Source organism: Apis mellifera, linkage group LG16 (assembly GCF_003254395.2).
Source record: "Apis mellifera strain DH4 linkage group LG16, Amel_HAv3.1, whole genome shotgun sequence".
NCBI lineage: Eukaryota > Metazoa > Arthropoda > Insecta > Hymenoptera > Apidae > Apis > Apis mellifera.
Window position 1 is genome coordinate 1,542,892 of NC_037653.1, and position 14,725 is coordinate 1,557,616.

At 22.8% G+C, this 14,725-nt stretch overlaps 1 protein-coding gene and 1 long non-coding RNA gene across 6 annotated transcripts in view; one reads left to right on the forward strand and one right to left on the reverse strand.

Moving 5' to 3' along the window:
- Positions 1-14,725, forward strand: part of LOC113219295 — a 66,137-nt gene that overhangs the window by 12,659 nt on the left and 38,753 nt on the right. The gene's annotated exons all lie outside the window — the stretch shown is intronic.
- Positions 1-14,725, reverse strand: part of LOC413633 (serine/threonine-protein kinase BRSK2) — a 49,524-nt gene that overhangs the window by 6,667 nt on the left and 28,132 nt on the right. For 3 of the 5 annotated variants that reach the window (XM_006557751.3, XM_006557754.3, XM_006557753.3), the window contains exons 4-10: positions 11,941-12,091; positions 10,335-10,550; positions 9,072-9,271; positions 8,035-8,265; positions 6,039-6,328; positions 2,131-2,282; positions 441-593 (exon numbers count right to left, since the gene is read on the reverse strand). In XM_006557751.3, coding sequence (XP_006557814.2) covers positions 441-593; positions 2,131-2,282; positions 6,039-6,328; positions 8,035-8,265; positions 9,072-9,271; positions 10,335-10,550; positions 11,941-12,091 — 1,393 coding nt within the window. The remainder of the gene's footprint in view (positions 1-440; positions 594-2,130; positions 2,283-6,038; positions 6,329-8,034; positions 8,266-9,071; positions 9,272-10,334; positions 10,551-11,940; positions 12,092-14,725) is intronic. The other 2 variants (XM_006557752.3, XM_003249107.4) reach the window with 1 other exon arrangement.

Below are 14,725 nucleotides of genomic sequence, written 5' to 3' on the forward strand. Positions count from 1 at the left end.
TTATTATAATATTTATTTGAAAAATTATATTATTTGAATTGAATATATTGAATTTGAATAAAATTTGAATAAAAAATAAAACAAAAATTATTTTGTTTAAGAATTAACAAAATAATATAAAGAAAAATCATTTAAAATCATTCAAATAATTTAAATGATTGTTGCAAATAATATTTAACCAATTATAATTAATATATCATTTTAATGATTATTTTTTAAATATTTGAAATTCTATATTACAATAAATAGAACAATAATAATAATTTTATTGTTACTTTGATAGATTTTTTCTTTTACAAAAAAATTTAATTCTAAATTAATTTATTCTATTCTAATTCTAAGTTTTTTTTTAAATAATTGAATTTTATAGAATTTCTTAATGACTTCAAACTTTTGATCGATAATGTATAGATGAGGAATATTAAGAAAAAGAAACTTACCGATAAAAAAGCATGTATCAAGTCGGCTTTGACGCTTGCTAATACTTTTCCTTTTACGAGAATGGTGAATGTTTCATCTTTCTCCGTGGTCATTAGACTACCAAACCATGATTTCTTTGTAAGTTCTGGAGAGGAATCCGGAGTGAGATGTACCTAAATCAAAGAAATACATTTTATTCGTGACGATATTTTTGAAATATGTACAGTGCTATCCATAAGTCACTTTTTAATTTTAAACATAAATTTATAAACTATTGGTTAACATTAATTTTTGAATTTATTAATATCGCAGTTATAAAAATAATATAAAAATTTGTAAATTATATTTAAATTAAAACTATATTTCATTTTCATCAAGAATTAGAAAAACTATTATGTGTAAAACTCATCTATTACTAATATAAGAATTATATATTTTTTAAGAAAAAATGATATGAATAAGATGTATATTGAATATATAAAAAAATGATGAAATTATATTTATTTTATATAATTATATTATAATATGTTCAATCAGATCCAAATTAAAGTTACTATTAATTCATATATGATGATAATGGTAAATTTTATTGTAATTATTTTTTCAAATTTATTTATATTTATATATTTTAATAGGTAAATATATATATATTTATTTATCTTGTAATTATAATTCATAATTCAAAATTATTTTTTCAAAACACACTTTGTCAAGTTATGTCTATTTTTTACTATTTTTATTCATTTTTTAATTATTATATTTTTTCAAGAATAATAATATAAAATTCTTTGTTATACAAAAAAACATATATATTATAAATATAAATGTATATAAATTAAAATATATATAAATTAAATAAATGTATATATTAAAAAGTATTATTCTTAAATATAATAATTGAACGAGTTAAATTTCTAATATTTATTATTATATTTATCAATGGAATACATAAGAAGTTAGGATAGAATATCTATTTATTTATCTATCAATAGCTTGAATCACATGATACGTATATGTATAATGATACGAATATCATTACACCATGTATATTTAATCTCACTTCTTTTGTTACATCTTTGTCATCTTGTAATCTTGAAAATAATACTAAATTATATTTTGTTAGCAATAAGATTGTGATATGAATATTATTTAAGAAAAATATTTATAATATTATAATTATTTGAAAAAAAATTTTTATTTTAATATGTCATTCATAAATATATCTATTTAATTCAATCATTTTATGAATGAGATAAAATATGTTTTAAAGTAAAAAATAAAATAAATAAATATAGAAAGAAACTTATATTGCATTATTATAATGAAATAATTAATTTTTTAAAATTATAAATTATAAATTAAAATATAAAATAATCGTACTACTATTTTATTATTCTGTCTTAAAAAGTATTTCATTATTTTACTTTACCTGTGTTCCATATCTTCATATAATGTTATGTAAAATTATTTATATTTTCCAATAATAATGCAAATACATGCATTATTATTGCTAATGTATTAAAATAAATTTATATTAAGATTATAAAATTATATATTATTTTCTCATAATAGGGTTAATTAATATCAACATCATATTTCATAATTATAATTTTCATTTCTTCATATTATAAAATAATACTCTCAAGTATTAGGTGACTTATGGATGAAAGTAATTCATAAATATATTTATTTAATTAAATAAAAAGGTACCTCCTCGGCACTTGTGAGCAATTTGCGCCGATGAAATCGAGGACTGCCAAGGAAGGAGTTCTTGATAGTATTGAGCCTTGATCGCCAATGATGGGCACCTGAACCGGCGCCAGTGTGGGGAGAGCCTGGCGGTGTAACACCGACCGCAACTACTGCGAAACGGACTATTCTTTATCTGTGTCACTTTTTATTCCTTTCGTTACCAATCAGAGATAACGTGATAATTTCTTTTTATTATCAAACGAAAAAAATTATCACGTTAAAATGAATTTTTAAATAAGATTTTTTTAAGGATTTTAAATAAAGATATTATAATAGTATCTATATTATGAATGATGTGATGATCTATTAAAATAAAAAGGACAAGAAATCATGAATCATTAGAGTTTAGAGTACGAAATCTCGTACTCTACTTTTTGGTTTCTAAGATAAGATTTTTGAAATAGATAAATAAATATTTTTATTTTTTTAAAATGATATTTCAAATATATTAAACTCATATAAATATTATTTTGAAATGAAAATATATTATTAGAATATAAGAAAATGGTAATTTCATAATACTATCAAGTATATTTTTTACCATTTCATATGTAATTTCAATATCTTTTTTATATTTCACATGTTTAAAGAAATATAAAAAAATATTTCAGATAAAAAAATCATTTCAAAGAAGGCATGATATAATATAATTACCATAACTTGGAAAATTATTAGTTTTGAGGATAATTAAATATCTCTTTTTATTTTTTTAAATCAATAATTCTTGATTAAACTGATTCAATATAAATGTTCAATATTACAGAAAATAATATTACATCTATTTATGCATTAAAAAATATATAATCCTGTTCAAAGAGACACATTTAGCCTTCATATAACCTTCATGCATTTACTTGTTATAATTAAAATCAATATATAATTAAAATCCTTCCTCAAAATCGTTCAATTTTTGTCTGAAAGATTTTTTTTTAACATTTCCAAAAAACAGGCTTATAAAAAAAAATAATGATACGTTCATTTACTTTTTTCAAATTATTTTTCTATTTAAATATAAATATCAATATTAATTTTTCCTAAAGCAAAAAAAAAAAAATTTTGTATCGTCAAATTAACTGCTTTCATATTCTCAATGTTAATTAGCCTTTAGCAAAGTAAATTGGTTATTTCCGCGAAAAAAGATGGATAAGCAACGATTCAACATGTCGCATTGTTTCGAACAAAAGGACGTTTCTTCGGCTCGTTTCATTTTCAAACAGAGGGAAGAGAAAAAAGGAGACGAGAGAGAGAGAGAGAGAGAGAGAGAGAGAGAGAGAGAGAGAGAGAGAGAGAGAGAAGAATCGAGTATTCCACGCGAACGACGATGGATGCACGCGTATCTCCAGCCGTGTCACATCTCTTTAACAATGATTCGTGTATGCTCGTTATGCGCCGCGAGGTCACTTGCATTTTTTAAAAACCGTTACTAACCCTTTCTGGCAAAATGAAAACACGGCACTCAGACATCGACAAGGGGCCCTGATGCCCGAAGAAGCTTTTGTACGCACCGTATAAACACTCTGGACATTTACTCCCTCTTTTCGACCATTTTTGTCCACGATTTATTACAATGAACTCTTCTTATAACACGATTAATACGTATTGCAAAAGAATTTTTCACATATATATATATTATATAAGATATTTGAAATGATTATTTTCTATTCTATCAAATAGAATTGTTAATTTAAAAATAATATAACATTAATCATCGTTTAAGATAGATATTTAAACATTTTTTATTCTGTATAAAATGTAATTTATTATAAGTTATTATTTTTTCTCTTATAATTACATTAATCTCCCGAATAATAACAAAAATATCGTAACACAATAAAATTTATTTTTATGTAAAAATTATCTTTTATATGTAAATGATAACGTAATAATATAATTTCATAAAGATGATACTCAATACGACTGATCTCGTTGTTTAAGAAGTATATTGTATATTAGAAAAAAATATGGAAAGAAATTAGAATCAGAGAAATAATAAAGAAAGATTAGCATGCAAACAATAATATCTAAATTAAATATTTAATTGTATTTCATTATATTGCTAAGCAATAATTTAAGTTAGTAATTTTGAATGTAAAATATTATATAATCCTTAACAAAATAATAAAGATTAATTTTAATTACGATATTAGATGTTTAAGTAATATTTATTGATATTACAGATTTCATAAGTTTATAGATATTTTTGAATAATATAATGTACAGTTGTTCATGAAAGTTTTTGAATTATTGTATCCATCATTATTATAAATTTTAGTCTATTTATTAAATTTATTCTGATTTACAATAGAATATAACAAAGAAAGATTTATATTTTACGAATGTATGACTAAATACGTTTCATTTGCATTATTATTATTTTATGAAACATAAATATTATATAATTACTAATTTTTTCTTTTTCTTTTGCTTTCATTTTTGTATCGTTTTTCTTTTTTTTTTGTTATCATCATATTTATTTTATAATTTTGTTTTAGCTATTTTTCACAAATTAAATATAAGGATAAAGTAATTAAAAATAATAAATGAATTTAAAAATAAAAAATTAAAATGAATTAATTTACCAATTAATTAATCAAATTGGATTTCTCATAATCCAATTAATTTGATTTAATTTGATTTATTATAATAGTAATTAATTAAGTTAAGAAGAGAATGTGATAAAATAATTTTACGAATTATAAATACGAAAATTAATGTGTCTCTCATTAATACTAAATAAAAAATTACTAAAATTATGATTTCATTATTTCATAACGCTATTCTGAAATATTTGTTGTTGTAATACTTGATATTATTTTTATGTTAAATTTATGACATGATAATTTCTAGATAAAAATTTGATATATTAAACAGTACATAAATGCTTTGAACATATAATTAGTTTTAAGAGGACTTATAGTCGATTATATTCATAAAATGCAATCTAAAGAGCACTTTGGAAGAATGGATTATTGAAATAATGCAATCTCGTGAAAATATCGATTTTCTAGAATTAAATAGGAAAGTTTATATGTCATTAAAATCTAAATTCTTGTTTCTGTATTAATGGATAATTGTTCATAAAATTGAATTATTCAAGATAAATATTTGAGTTAATATTAATTTCTGATTTACTTTCATTTGAGTTTTGATATTAATTAATAATTTTTATTTTATTATTAATAATCAAATAAAAAAAAAACTTTCTAGGGTTATTGAGCTTCTTATTAGTTTAAGAAAGATTAGAATTTGAAGATTTTTGAGTAATTTGAAGATAGAATTAGATAAAACACAATCTAATTAATTATTAAGTTTATGATTAATTTGCTTGAAAATTAAAACAATTAATCATGATTACTGATTTTTCAATAAAATTTAATGAAATAATTATTAATCTGTACTTCCATAATATTTATAATTATCTAAAAAAATTAATCAATAAATATATAAATATATTTAAATAATAACAAATAATTATTATAAATAAAATTTATAAATAAAAAAACGTATTTGAAATAATAATGTTTGTAAATAATATTTAGTTACCAAATAAAATAACGTTATTAATATATCATTTTCTAAACACATTATTATTTAAACAAAATATTCAAAATAAATTAACATATGAAAAATAAAATAAAAAATTCTATTTAATTAATTATTTGAATAATTATTTGATAACATCCAATTCTAATTTACCATTGTTGCATTTCCATTATTCTTTTCCAAGAGACAAACTTTATGTTTAATTCTCACATATAGCACACGAGGATAAAAGATTTTCTTTAAAACGATGAAACAATTCGAATTCGGAAATTTAAAATTAATTAGAAAGAGAATAAAGAAAAAAATTAGATATATAAGCTCACCCTGCTGGACATTGTTTATTTCTATTCCCACGTTGGGTAGAGCAGCGACAGGAGCGACGACTGGCGGCGTAGTAGTGTTTCCGTTGCCCGCGGCGGTTGTCACTGTTGACAACCTGTGAGGGCTTCCTGTCTGGCCTAGATGCGAGGTTGGAGGAGTTCTGTGAGGACTGAGCAGTCCTGCGACAGCATTCGAGCCGTGCAATGGCGAGCTGCCTGGTGTTGATGCGTGGGAATGTGACGCGTGTGTGTGACATCCGGTGCTTGGCGAACGACGCGCGTGATGTCTGGTACTGGAAAAAAAGAAATTCGTTCAAAGTTTGTTTCACAACAGTTTTAGGAGAAAAGAAAAGTGGTAATGCAGAATATGTCTGGAAAGTAACAAGTTTCATTTCAAGTTTTTATCATAATACCGGCTGTTTGTGGCATTTTGTAGGTTATGTATTCATATACATTCATCAATTTTTCATATAGCATGTAATATCAAAATTGGGAAATTTAACTATAGATTAATAATTAAAAATTCAATCTTCATTAATTGGATAATTGAGTAACAATTACTATTGAAATTTTTTTTGTAGAATTAATATTTTACATATTTATATGAGAGTTAATCCGTTTTCAAATGATTTCGAATTTTTTTGATACTGCTTATCAAAAGTCAAAACAGTTGATAAAATAGAAAGATATATTTGTGATTCGTCAAATATTAGTGCTTGATGAATGTTGAATATTAGTGCAATGAAATAAAAATTTTTATTATTGATTACTTATTTCAAAAATTTTCACATAATTATTCTTTTTGTTAATGATCATAATAATTAATTACAGATCGACGATTAATTTCATTATTTAATAACTTATGATTAATTTCATAAATTAATTAAAGTTTTAGTTAGAAATTAAAAAATATAAATAAATTATAATATATAATTGTGATAATTGTGCTATTAAATAAAAACAATGAGAGAACCATACATATTTTAAAGTAATGATTTGAGCCAGATTATACATCATTTCATGAATTTGATATTCTATTGGTCTCTATGCAGTCAATTTGCTTGTCAATTGATCAATGATGATACGATTTTAATCGAATAAAAGCGGATTATCTGTATAAAAAACTCTCACGTGATGGAGAATTAAATAGGGAAACAGAGAAAAAGGTAGAGAAAGTACACGTGATACATGCGATTGTACATGCGATGCATTCAAATGGAGAAATCAATCATCAGTCACGCAAGTTGTAAAGTTGAACGAAGCTTGGGATTAAACTTTGTTTTAGAACATATAATATTTTTTTTTTATTTTTATGTATTTTGATAGTTTTCAACAAATATTTAGAAAATAATAATTTTAAAAATCTATGAATGTAAAATTATGATATTTTATGAATTATTGCATTTTTTAATCGATAGTATTTATTGATAGTTTGATTAAGTTATTGATTAAATATTTATTTAATTTTTTCTATTTTTAATATTTATTTAATATTTTTATTAATCAGATTTACTAAATTTGCTAAATTTAGATTTTGGATTGAAATTAGTAATATTTAAGATTTATTTTAATTGAATTTATTTTATTCAAATTTATTAAAAAATCACTCTATTTCTTTTCTTTTTTTTTTTTATAGGCCGATTAATTTTTGCATTTATTCATGTACTTAGAGTATGAATACATATAAAATTTTCAAGATTTACTATTATTTTTCATTAAAAAACACTACAAATATTTACTAATTTATTTGACAATTTTTAATCTGAACGAGATTTTAAATTAACAAGACAATATTAGCAATAGATTTAAGAATAAAATATTTGAGATTTATTTTCTTCTTTAAATTATTTTTCAATAGGTACTATTCTGAGAATAATTTTAATAACTTTTATTTTCAATATTCATTAATGAAAAATAACTCTTGATAGTTTCATCTTCAAATATATTATATATATATTTTAACGTTTGACATAAAAAAACTTGATTTTTTCAATTTTACCTCGACTGTCTTCTGGGTGTTAGAGGTGAACCATGACTAATTTCGCCAAGATTCAAAGCCGTGCTACCGTTCACACGACAGGTGTCCACTCGTTTCCTCGGTGGATCCGCTTCCAATTGTCCTGCAGAACCCCTCATACCTCCTCTCATTACTTCCAGTTCATCCTCGCAAGCTGGTCTTCTCCGTTTTCTCTCCAATAGTAGAAAGTATATTACCTTTTCCGTGTTGTGACTATATCAAAAAAAACTTTTAGTTAGAATTGAATTGAATTAGTTAGAATCTGATTTTTTTTTAAGATATACTGTTTTCTGTAGTTAATATTTCTTATTTAGGATTCAATCTTGAGTAATAATATTCCAAATAAAAAATAAAAATATTTGTATAAAATTGTATTTTTAATTGTATTAAATATAAATTCTATTGATTAATAAATTATAAATTAATAAATTAATAAATTATATTAATAAATTATATTATATTAATATAAATAATAATTTATTATTATAATGATTTATTATAAAATTTATTTTTATTCCTTTTTTCATTTTATTTTAAATAAATATTTTCCATTCATAAATTTATTACCATAATCATAAAATTCTCTATTATTTTAATAATAATTTCCAATACTTTTTATTTTATTTGAAACATACTCAGCATTGTCTAGATGCTTAATAAAATTCATATAAATTTTCTAACTTTATATGAAATATAAAACCTAGATATATATCTTACAAATATTGCAACATATAAAAAATTTGAAAAATAAAAAAATATTAGATAGAATATTTCAATCAAGAATAACAATATACAGGATTCTATATATAAATTATTTATTAATTATTTATCATTCAAGAAAGAGCATCTTCTTTTTATTCATACTCTTAATTCTTATTTGCTGTACTCGTTCGATAAATGTTTAAATTTCTTTTCTGAGAAAATAAAGTTGAACGAGAATCAAATGGAAATGAAACGAGAATTGGGTAGATAACTTGGTAACTCTTCCTTAGTTAGTTTACGCCATTGTATCATCTTACTTCGGGCTGAGAAGTTCTTGGATGAGTTTGTCCCGTTCCTTGAAGCAACCTAGGCTCGCGATTGCTTGCAACACGTCCGGATCGATTGCCTCCACGGACGGAATAACGTGCGTCTGCACCACGTCCATCATCGACAGCTCTAGCTCTAATTCTCCCTTGCCTGCCGCCGTCACCCACACGTGCCTGTTTATCTCCGCCAGCTGAGAAAATTTGAAATTATGATTTATCTTCTCTATTCTATTGATTATGGTTATGGACTGGAATTGATAGGGGAAAGATGATGACAGTGAATGAAATATTTTTCTGTTTAGAATGAGATTGAAAAAAATTTGACAATCATTTGTTCATTAGAAAGATTAATTGTTTTATTATAATGCATTTTGGATATTCATAAAAAGATATCCTCTAATCTTGATGATTTTTTTAAATATGTTGTTAAATTTATCATCTTGAGTTGTGTTATTACATTTGTTCATTAGAAAGATTAATTGTTTTATTATAATGCATTTTGGATATTCATAAAAAAATATCTTTTAATCTTGATGATTTTTTTAAATATGTTGTTAAATTTATCATCTTGAATTGTTATTACATTTGTTAATTAGAAAGATTAATTGTTTTATTATAATGTATTTTGGATATTCATAAAAAAATATCTTCTAATCTTGATGATTTTTTTAAATATGTTGTTAAATTTATCATCTTGAGTTGTGTTATTACATTTGTTAATTAGAAAGATTAATTGTTTTGTTATAATGCATTTTGGATATTCATAAAAAAATATCATCTGACCTTAATGATTTTTTGAAATTGATGAAATTTATTATCTTGAGTTGTATTGTAAAAATTTTAATTTTCATTGTTCATTATCAAATTTATTAGGAAAAAGTTATTCTTTGAAACAAGTTAGATCAGGCCAGTTTTAATTATTTATTTATAAACACTAGACTTGAGTGTTTTCTTATATAGATTTAAAATTCAATATAATGTGTACAAAATTAATAAAACTTTTGAAAAAAATTGCATTAAATGAACAAACAATCTTCCATCAGTATTAAAAATTATGATTAATAAATATTGAATGTATTATATTATATATCATATTAAAAGAATTCATTTTATCTGCAGTAAATTAAACATACAATGACAACTGATGATACCAGATATGATATCAGTGATATTATTATTATTATTAATTATTTAACATTTTTACTCAAGAAAGCATTCGACGAAATTTCACAATTATTGAAAAGAATATCTTACCGTAAGTCTCTTGTCCGGATCAACTTCGATCATCCCTTTGAGCAGATTTTGACACTCGGGCGGCACAAAGTGGGGTATGTAAAACACGCCTCGTTTCACTTTCTCTAATAATTTTCTTAAATTGTCGTCGTCGAAGGGCAACGCGCCTACCAGAAGCGCGTAAAGTATCACTCCACACGACCAGACGTCCGCCTTCCTCCCATCGTATTTCTCACCCTGGAAATACGCGCAATTATTCCTTATTTTTCTCCCCCTTTTAATTAAATCCCCGACCAACTGGCTTCTTCTCCCTTCACGTTTAAAAACCGTTATTGTTCTTCAGTTATTAAAAGTTGTTATTAAAGTTTTGCTTGTTTTATACGGTTTAAACGTCAAAGCGATTAAAATTGGAAAAAACTTCAAAATTTCTCTATGACATTTTCTAATGGGAAAGATTAGAACAGCGATTCTCAATTGATGGAGCATAATGAACAGTTGCAGGAACATACATTAGTGGATATAACAAAAATCTTTCTCATTTTTCAAATATTATATTAATTAATATTTATTTGAAAATTCATAATGAAGGTAAATGATGAAAGAATAAAAATTCATAATTCAAAATATGTAGGAAATGCAATAAAAGTTGATTGTGAAAATATTTGAATACTTATATTGAGTTATAAGAAAAATTGGACATGTAGAAAAATTTTTGTCATCTTCTACATTTTTAAAAAAAATTCATGATGCAACCGTACACATCAATTGATATAAAATAAGAAATTCCTATGGCACACATATTGCATCATTGAAAAGATGTGTATCTTCATTGAAGCAATGAAGGAATAAGGAATATTTTTGTTTATTGAAAAACACTTTGTTGCTGAATATTTTTCTTTATATTTCTATTGTTAGCAACAAATAAGTCGCTGTTTATTGTTTATTTTTTTCATTCAAAAGGATAAAAATTAAAAGAAAATAAAGAAACACGTGATAATTTGTAGCAACAACAATACTTATTCAGTGTTTATTATTACTCAAAACGACATTGTTACTAGTGACAGATTGATCAATATAAAAAATATAAAAATTTTTATTATTTGATATATCTCTGTTAATAAGATACATTAACTTTTCATATAATAAGATCTATCCTCTAAAGTAAATATTAGAGATGCTTTTGAATAGATCTGTAGCTTCATAGCAAGCTTATGAAGTTCTGAAAGTATATTTGTTGATAGATCATGCTTCAATGCACTTACAAGTTATATGATTTTCTGATGATTTAAATTTAATTGAACACTTTTTTCTCTTTTACTGCTAATTGCAAGCTTATGAAATTCTGAAAGTATATCTGTTGATAGATCATGCTTCAATGCACTTATAAGTTATATGATTTTCTGATGATTTAAATTTAATTGAAAACTTTTTTCTCTTTTACTGCTAACTGCTAATAAATATATAATCATATTATAGTTTGCAAAAAACAAATTATCAATTGAAATATATTATTTATTATATACAAATAATGGATAGCAACATTTGAAATATTTATTTTTAATATTTATCTTTAAATTTGAAATAAATTTTGACCAAATTTAAACCAAAAGAAATTTATAGAACTTACTCGAATAACTTCAGGGCAAGCATAATGAGGAGAACCGCAGCTAGTTTCTAGCATGGACCCGGCAGGTTGCAGCGACGCCATTCCAAAATCCGCTATCTTAATGTTATTCTTCTCGTCCAACAACAAATTTTCAGGCTTCAAGTCTCTGTGACTGGAAGTGAGAAACGATTATCGAGAATTAGCCACCTACGTTAGTAAGTCTGCATAGCTTATCGTAGCTTAGGGTGAGCTAATTTAAATGATCGATCGAAGCCAATGTTACAGGGTATCCCTCCAGTGAAATTAGGTCCGTTTCTCAATTTATTCGATTGTTGGGGTAGGTCACCCCAACTAGACCTTTCGGAACCCCTTTGCGTTTCTACGCTGTTCGTTTTTCTCTTGCCTCTGTTATCGAGTTAAACGCGGTGCGAAATTGACTGGAAGGAATTTAGCATCATTGTTGAATTGTATACAGAATTGTTCAGATGACGAAGTACGTGGAGAATTTAAGAGATGATTTTAGAGACTAAATTGAATAAATAAGTTGGTATTAATAGATATCTGTTGAAACTTATTTTGTAATATTTATGTCTATTTGTAGATATATATAGTAAAACCTTTTTGACTAAATTATATTTTATTGTCGTTATCATGAAGTATCTATAAATTTTTGCTGTTTGATAGTTGTCAAATAAATGAAAAAAAAGTATAAAAATATTTTATATTATTTATATACATTATGATGATGAATATATTATATATTATATTTTTAGCTTCAATTTTTCAAGATTATTTAAAAATCACTTTGCATTTTTTAAATGATATATCATATTTCTTTTCTCATATAAGGAAGGAGCAAAAGAAGATGAATTTTAAAGGTAATATTTACTAAAAAAAATTTTTAATTTGATAAATTTTTAAAAAAAATGATAAAAAAATGTATTAAATTGTCAAAATTGGGAAAAAAAAACACTAATTTGTATATTTATTAAAAATAATTTAAATTTTTATATATAATGAATACAAAAATGCAATGAAAAAATAAAATAATAGTCAAAAAATGTCTGACTAAAAGTCTTAGATAAACATTCATTATTATAAATTTAATTAAATTTAATAATAAAAAAATAAATATATTAAATAAATAAAATTTAATTAATAAAAAAATAAATATTTTTTAAAATATTTTGTGATGTTTTCATTTAAACATATACTTTTTATTATACATGTTGATATTGAAGTTTTTAATTATGTTAATATATCCAACAAGATTTAAATTTTTTCACTTTTATTTTGACAAGAAAATATTTATCAAATTATTTTCTTTGTATTTATTTCATATAAAACTGATATAACATTTTTATGCGTTTGATATTTAATATCATTCTATATTTCAAAAAATATAATTATTTTTAATGAATTTCGTATGTTGCGTTTAATTAAAAAGTTTTTTTTGCTAAGAATTACGAAAATTTAATTTTTTACTAGATAAGCAGTGAATATATATGAAATAATTTTATCTCTATCTTGTTTTATTCAATACAAAATTAAATTGTTTGTAATTTGAAAAATAAGCTTTAACAGATATCTTTGCATACAAACTTTTATATTTATTTGAATTTTTAAAATCATTCTTTAAACTTTTTATTTACTTTTCCTAAATATTTTATGAAGTAATCCAAAAATTCGACGAGTTTCAATAATTAATGATTCCCGAAGTGACTTCGAGCAATTTTTTCGTTTCAACTTTTCAACTTTCTTAATAAATTATTAAAGCAGAACTACCGCACTATAATGATAGTGTTGGGTATGTATTGTTAGCGAGTTTCGAACAAACAAGTTCAAGAATCACCAATTAAGTTTTGTTAATTTTGGAACATCTTGTATATCCTTCTTATTTTGTATCAATTAATTTGAAATTTTCATTTAAATGCGTTTTAAAAACCAATTTATTCTACTCTAGAAACTTTATAAATCAGTTTTCATTTTTCGTAATGTAAATTATTTGTTTATTCCTTATGTTATTCCTTATTTGATTTCATATCTCGGGAATTATTTCTATTATTAGATTTTATTGAATCCGGTGAAATAAGTAATAATACATCATTTATGATATACAAAATAATAAATTTCTTTAATTATTTAGATTCTTTTTTGTCTCTTAGTAAAATTAGATTCATATAAGTATTAAAAAAAACGGATTTTTTTTTAATAATATTATATTATTGTAAGATAGAAATGAATAAATTTATATAATTGTGATTTATATAATTGTTTCTTTAACTTATAATGAAATATGAAATTGACATAAAAAAATGAATTATCATAATATCAATTTTTTTGACATTTATATAACATTTATATATCTTGGCTTAAATGTTATTTCTAGATTTAAACATTAATGAAAAAAAGTAAAAGCTTTATTTATTATTTTGAAAAATAATTAAAATTATATATTTATTTGATTAGTTTGAAATGATCATATGTTAGTTTATTTGAATAAATACATGATTTTTTCTTAAATTATTATTTTATTTTTAAATGAAATAATTTTCTATTTTATTTATTTTTTGAATAATTTTAAATAATTTTATAAATACTATCTAAATAATTTTATTGTTTTAGAATTATCACAATATATCTTTTTGATGAAGCAAAAATTTGAAATAAGAATTTTAAAAATATGACTACATTATAAAAATTCTTAGATTGGAAGTTAAATAAAAAATTTACAATAATCAGAATAAAAATTAATTTATTTAAATAAAAAATTTATTTACACAGATAAAGTAAAATTATTTTATAA